Source organism: Sinocyclocheilus rhinocerous, unplaced genomic scaffold, assembly GCF_001515625.1.
Source record: "Sinocyclocheilus rhinocerous isolate Xijiao unplaced genomic scaffold, SAMN03320098_v1.1 scaffold208, whole genome shotgun sequence".
NCBI lineage: Eukaryota > Metazoa > Chordata > Actinopteri > Cypriniformes > Cyprinidae > Sinocyclocheilus > Sinocyclocheilus rhinocerous.
In genome coordinates, this window is record NW_015650085.1 from 486,141 (window position 1) to 493,132 (window position 6,992).

General features: G+C 40.3%; 2 protein-coding genes across 2 annotated transcripts; both read left to right on the top strand.

Annotated features, from left to right (window-relative positions):
* Window positions 1–99: 99 nt before the first annotated feature.
* Window positions 100–2,969, top strand: LOC107711505 (leiomodin-2-like). Its single transcript, XM_016516493.1, has 2 exons — window positions 100–625; window positions 1,776–2,969. Exons 1-2 carry the CDS (start codon window positions 347–349, stop codon window positions 2,904–2,906), a joined length of 1,410 nt encoding a protein of 469 aa, XP_016371979.1. The 5' UTR covers window positions 100–346; the 3' UTR covers window positions 2,907–2,969.
* Window positions 2,970–3,113: 144 nt separating this feature from the next.
* Window positions 3,114–5,170, top strand: LOC107711471 (leiomodin-2-like). The gene is made up of 3 exons (XM_016516450.1): window positions 3,114–3,121; window positions 3,217–3,532; window positions 4,786–5,170. The coding sequence occupies exons 1-3, from the start codon at window positions 3,114–3,116 to the stop codon at window positions 4,801–4,803; spliced, it is 342 nt and encodes a 113-aa protein (XP_016371936.1). The 3' UTR covers window positions 4,804–5,170.
* The last annotated feature ends 1,822 nt before the right edge of the window (window positions 5,171–6,992 follow it).

The window sequence follows — 6,992 nt, forward strand, 5'->3', positions numbered from 1 at the left end:
ATTACCATTTCTCTAGCCATCTCCTCAGAGTCTATCTGCTTATTTTGGACATGAACAATGCAGTCAGCATTCACTTACAGGCCTCGCTGTGACCATGTTGTGAGTTCACATGCTGATTGACTCCTGCCTCCCAAAAAAGCAACGGCATCATGGGCTGGGGCTTTGTATCAGGTCTCTCTGATCCTGCTCTTAAGACTCTTTCCAGCTGCCCACCACAGCACACGAGCACTCACTCTCGCTTACACCACTCGAAAGATCCCAGACACCAGATCCCAGAAAGATCTGATGCACCAATACTGTGACAAATCCAAGACTTTTAAGACTCTGAGAAGACGACCGAGAGGCCATGAGTACATTCGGCTACAGGCAGGAACTGAGTAAGTATGAGGATTTGGATGAAGATGAGCTGTTGGCCTCGCTGACTGCTGAGGAGCTCCAGGAGCTGGAGAAGGAGTTGGCTGATATTGACCCAGACGACAACCTTCCCATTGGACTGCGACAGAGAGATCAGACAGCTAAGACTCCCACTGGAACATTCAGCAGGGATGCTCTTATGAAATACTGGGAAAACGAGACTCGAAAACTGTTGGAGGAGGAGAGGATCGGATCCACAAGCCCTAGACAGGTGAGTGATCAACAACCTCAAACACTAATTATACTGTCAGAAAAAAAAGTGCAAAAATTTTACTTTTTGGGGTACAACAGCTTGTCATTAGGGTAGTACTCAATAAAGAGACACGTTTGTCTCTTATTTACCTATAAAGGGTGCATATTAGTACCTTAGAATAGGAATATGTACCCTTAGGGTAGTAATATATACTCTTATGGTACTACTATAGGGGTAAATAAGGTAGTCCATTTGAGGGTGCTGCCCCAGTGTTAAGCTATGAGTGTGAGATTTAAAGGATTAGTCCACCCAAAAATGAAAATTCTGTCATTAATTACCCTCATGTCGTTTCAAACCCGTAAGACCTTCGTTCATCTTCAGGAACACAAATTAAGATATTTTTGATGGAATCTGAGAGCTGTCTGACCCTCCATAGACAGCAACGCAACTGAAATGTTCCCAAGTCCAGAAACGTAGCAAGGAGATCTGTAAAATAATCCATGTGACATCAGGGGGTCATCCGCAATTATACGAAGCTACGAGAATACTTTGTGCGCAAAAAATAAATAAATAAATAACGAATTAATTCAACAATTCGTCTCCTCCGCATCACCCTGGTGACATTTTGGAGAATATCCGCTGGACGTAAAACAACGTATGCTGTTCTGTGTCAGCTGCGTCATGCCGGATCGGTTTCCTACGTTGTTGTGATTTGATCTGAACGGAAACAGCATATCTGCATGGCGCCGCTAAATTTCAGTTGCGTTGCTGTCTATGCAGGGTCAGACATCTCTGAGATTCCATCAAAAATATCTTAATTTGTGTTCCGAAGATGAACGAAGGTCTTACGGGTTTGAAACGACATGTGGGTGAGTAATTAATGACATAATTTTTGGGTGAACTAACCCTTTAAACTCAAGAAGAGTATATGCTTTATTTGAAGATTTTAATTTGAATTGTTGAACGGTTACGATTGGTTAACTTTCGCAAAGACGACAAATGGTTTACATACCGTCATAATCTGGGTAAAGGAATGACACCATGGGTATTTCGAAAAGCAATGAGAAATCAAAATGACGAACACTTCTCGAAATACGCCACCAGATCTCATAATAAAAGAGGAACAACAGCACCAATGTTGTTTTAACAATGACTTTGTTGATTCCAGAAAGATGAAGACAGCAGGGAAGAGGAGGAATGCATGACTGAGAGCGACAATGAAGAATCTGGGGATGAAAAAGACGAGGCTGAAAAACATGAGAAAGACATACAAAAATATCGGGAAGCTGAACAAGACCAAGAAGAGGAAAGTGAACCAGAGGAGCCGATAACAGAAGAAGAGGATGTGGAAGAAGATGAGGAAGAAGAGGAGGAGGAAGAAGAAAATGAAGAAGAGAACAGTCCTAAAATAGCACCGACATTGGATTGTACCACTCACCCACAGCAGTGTTGGTCTTCCAATGGTCAGTCCAATCAGAGACAGGCAGAGCCTGTAATACGATACTCTCCACTGATGAGTGAACCAAAAGTCCAAGTTCAGGAGCCCAGTCGCATGTCAGGAAACCCTACTGTGGTGGACGAGGTTCTGGAAAAGATCCTCACCAATGACCCAGATACCACCGAGGTCAACCTCAACAACATTGATAATATCTCCCAAGACACACTTATCCAATTTGCAGAAGCCTTACGTTCGAACCCACACGTACGTTTTTTTAGCCTTGCCAACACACATGCAGATGAGCAGGTGGCTTTTGCCATTGCCAAGGTGCTGAGAGAAAACAGCAACATCACAAATCTTAACATCGAGTCCAACTTCATTACAGGGAAGGGTATCCTGGCACTGGTGCAAGCCCTCACCCGAAACAGTACTCTTACGGAAATGCGATTTCACAATCAGAGGCACATTTGTGGAGGTCAAGTGGAAATGGAGATTGTAAAGTTACTGAGGGAGAATACCACGCTGATAAAGTTGGGTTACCAGTTCGACCTTCCTGGCCCTCGTATAAGCATGACGACCATTCTTACCCGCAACCAAGACCTCCAGAGACAGAAGAGAATGCAGGAGCTGCGCCACCAGCAAGGAGGTGCAGCGATGCCAACAAATCCAAGAACAGTCGCCCTTCAGAAGAGCACGACCACCTCTTCTCCTTACAGCTCCCCTCGGAGTTCACCATGGTCATCTCCAAAGTTACCACACATTGATATGGCAAAGAAGAATGCTCCCCCTGCTCCTCCACCACCACCACCACCTCCTCCTCCACCACCACCACCCCCAACATCCAAAGCCGTGTTATTTTGACACTGAATTGACATTTGACATTTGATGAGATAAGATTTTTTTAATGCTTTTTCATTAAATAATATGAACATTTTCTTAAGTGTTTATGGTATGAAACATTTAAAGACAATAATGTTTTGTATAAAGCATATTAAAGTATGTATGTAATTTCAGACATGTTTTATTCTTTTTATGATGTACTCACATAAATTGAAGAAAAACATCTAAATGCTTTAGTGTGCGGTTAAAAATTCAAATAGTTATTCTTTAATGGATTGATACTTAATTTTCAAAGCTGTCATTGTCAATGTAACTTTTATTTTTTTTAAAGTGACGCACCACCACCCCCAACATCCAAAGCCTCCATCCCAGAGAAGAAGGCTCCCTCCAGAATGATCGCAGAAGTCATCAAAGAGCAAGAGGGGACTTCTACGAAACAGCAGACGGGTCCCACCAAATCTAAATCCAAAAAGGGAAAAAAAGGGGCTGCAAAACAAACAGAGACTGACAGCATATTAAAGGAACTTAAGAACACTTTGAGACCCATCAATGACAGAGAGTTCTCCAGACCGTCCACACCTCAACGCTGCGCTCATGATGAACTCATGGCCGCAATCAGAGGCAGTAACATCAAAAATCTCAGAAGGGTGAGTATCGCAAAGACCAGGGATCTCCAACCTTGCTCTTGGAGCGTTACCGTTCTGCAGACTTCAGTTCCAGCTCTGCTTCAACACACCTGCCTGTAATTATCAAATAACCCTAAACACCTTGATTAGCTGGTTCAGGTGTGTTTGATCGGGGTTGGAGCTGAAATCTGCAGGACAGTAGCTCTTCAGGAGCACGGTTAGAGAACCCTGGTAAAGACCAACAGAGTCAGTTCCAAAACCTAGTGAGATTTTTTGCCGTCTACCGCCTTCTTAGTCAGCTTCCTACCTGAACTGGAGCCTCAAATGACAGATTTGTAAAACTCCACACAAGCAGCAACCTTGTGAATCATGCAAATGGGGGTGTCCAGTCCTGCTCCTGGAGGGCCAACATCATGAAGAGTTTAGCTCCAACCAGCTTCAACACACTTTCCTGGAAGTTTCTAGAGAGTCTGAAGACCTTGATTAGCTCTTTAGGACTGGAGCTAAACTTCGCAGGACAGTGGCCCTCCAGGAACAGGTTGGGACACCCCTGACCTATGCAATCCGCACAAGAGAATCACGACTGATTTCAAGGGTTTGGCATGTTGCTAAGTTCGTGCATATTAGGGAAAATAGTACATTTTACAATAGACTGAATTTACTTTTAACAATGATTTTCAGTATTGAGAAAACTATATTTATCAACATTTCTCTCACTTTGTCTTCTATCTTGGATGGATTTTTTTTCACTGAGCCTGTCGCAACGCATTTTGAAATTGCCTTCACAACAGATTCATGCAATGCAGTCTTAGAATTCGGCAAAAAATGTAGCTTATGCTGTCTAGGTATTGGAAGAGAAGAATAGATGTGGGGAAATTAATGAGATTATACAGTAATCAAAACTCAACCAGAGTTTGTTTATTGTGGCAGTGGACAATTCAGCATTACCCTCACGAGGCATCCTGACCCCACAAATTCCTCACATTTAATGTTGCTATAAATAGAGACTATTTTGCACGTCTTGATAAGGCAGATGCCTTCTAGTGTTGTGGAAAATGGAAAATAGTTTGAGTACACAGGATTTTCATTTAGGTAAACAAAACAAAAACAGAATGCTTGTCTTGATTTTATTTTTGATTGCATATAATGTACTGTATTATTGATATGCAATCAGTAAGGTCAAATTCAATAATCAAATTCAAAATAGTTGCACAATGAATAAATTTGATTACACTAGAAAAAAATGGGAGATCTGACCTTATAATTCTTCACAGGTGGAGGTTCCCAAGTAACTTCAGTAACCAGACTGTAAGACAGAACAGGAAACCCATCTCCAGAGCATCATCTGCAAAAACATTGGTAAATACAGATACTGTGTGCTCTTCTCGGAGTCACACCAACCTTCGGAACAATTCTGATTAATGCAGGTGTTTGGTGAGATGGCATTAAATGTTTGAAGATAATGGTACAACTGACAAATTCTGTAAATGTGCACTTGAGAACAACACAGGGGCATGTTTAATTTAAAACAACAGGGTTTTCTGTATTGGGAATGACCTGAATATTTGCACTGTATTAATTTTTTTTATTGTTATTACAATTAGTAATAGTGGTAGTTTCTGCTGTTGTTGTGATTGTACTCTTGTTTTTAAATGAAAAATCGACTTCATCTTGTTAATGATTTTTAACTCTATTTCATGTCTGTACAAATGTAAATATTTGACTTGATTTAAAATGATTAAATGCCATTAATTCAATAATCAATTGAAATTACCATTAATTCTGCCATACGGTGTAATACTACTAACCAAAACAGTTGCAAAGGTCAGAAGAATAACCTTCCAAAAGCAAGGCCTAAATGACTTTGCTGGAACGGGAGAGTATTAGTTGTATGAATAGCAGTATCTTAATCAGGACCCTGTATGTTTGTACATTCCCTGGGACTAAATCCACTCCGCAGCTGTTCACCGTGAACAGAGAAATGTTTTTAGCAGCATCGGCAGGAACAGCAGCGAAGTTTGTGTTCAGGCAAAGAGCTTTTTTGAAAGGCAAATACTTTTCCACAGAAGGTTATATGCACATTATTCAGCATTGTTAAGGTGTTAATCAACTTCTAACATTTTTTCCATGTATAATAAAGCATGCAGTAGATGTTTAAAGCATGGATGCAACTTCTGATGACATGCGGTCACAAGGACTTTTAAAAAACTAGAAAAGAAAATAAGAAATAAATTAAATACAAATTTAAGAAAATCCAAGGAATAAATTGAATTAATCAAAATTAAGTATCTGCCAATGGGGCTAGAAATTACCTTTTCAAATGGAAAAAATTTAAGACATTTTAAGGCCTTAATTTGTGAAAAGGGCTAATTAAAGGGTTAGTTCACCCAAAAATTAGCCCATAAATTACTCACCCTCAAGTCATCCTAGGTGTATATGACTTTCTTCTTTCAGACGAATCCAGTCGGAGTTATATTAAAAATTGTCTTTGAACTTTCAAGCTGTTTCATGGCACTCAGCGGGTGTTGCATGCTTCAGTCCAAAACAAGTTAAATAAAAAGCGCCCATCCATAAAAAAAAATGTCTCACACGGCTCCGGGGGGTGAACAAAAGCCTCCTGTAGCGAATCGATGCGTTTTTGTAAGAAAAATATCCATATTCAAAACGTAATAATCACTTAACATCAATGCGGAGAAGATCTTGTTTACATCAAAAGCGAAACCAAGCCGTTCACACAGAACGCATATTTCGCGCATTTTCTAGAGGGACATCTATCACCGTTGCACTCGCATCTTGCACAAAGGAGCCGCATGTTTAGCAAGCCATGTAAAATTAATGCAAGTTTAACTTTGAAAAAAAACAGAGACTTTATTGCAGGTTTTTCCCCATCCCACTGCATCTCATGATTTTAAATGAAAAATGTACTCTGCGTGATTGGCTTTCCGCCCTTTGTAATAAACTATGCATACATACATGATGCTGTTTTGTTTATAGTTGTTTAAGCAACTTAATTATAATTGGTTTATAAACATTATTTTAAACATTATGCACTTTTTTTCCCGCAGATAGTCATGTTATCTTATGCTTTGAATGATGCGCCCTCTTGTGGCCTCAAGAGAGAAGCCAAAAGCTTTTCTTCACCCTAACTGAAATTATGCATTTTAAATTCGAATATAATTCGAATTTTGATAATATGCAAGTACAAAATTCTAATTGAGTTTTTCAGCCATTTTGACAGCCCTAGCCTCCTGTAGCGAATCGATGCGTTTTTGTAAGAAAAATATCCATATTCAAAACTTAAATCACTTTAATGTACCTTGCGCTCACTGTTGTAAAGGGAAGCAGTTCCGGGGGAATGACGTATGAGGTCGGCTTTGCGCATGCGCCGCTCAGAAGTGACGCACGCGGAAACGGAGAGATCAAAACAAAACAACGTCACTAATTAGAAGTACAAAACGAGGATTTGTAAAGAAGAATGTCG

Bases quoted from the DNA above. Each gene is read 5' to 3' on its own strand.
- LOC107711505 (XM_016516493.1), top strand. From the start codon at position 347: ATGAGTACATTCGGCTACAGGCAGGAACTGAGTAAGTATGAGGATTTG. The intron at 626-1,775 runs GTGAGTGATCAA...TGTTGATTCCAG, and splicing joins GATCCACAAGCCCTAGACAG to AAAGATGAAGACAGCAGGGA.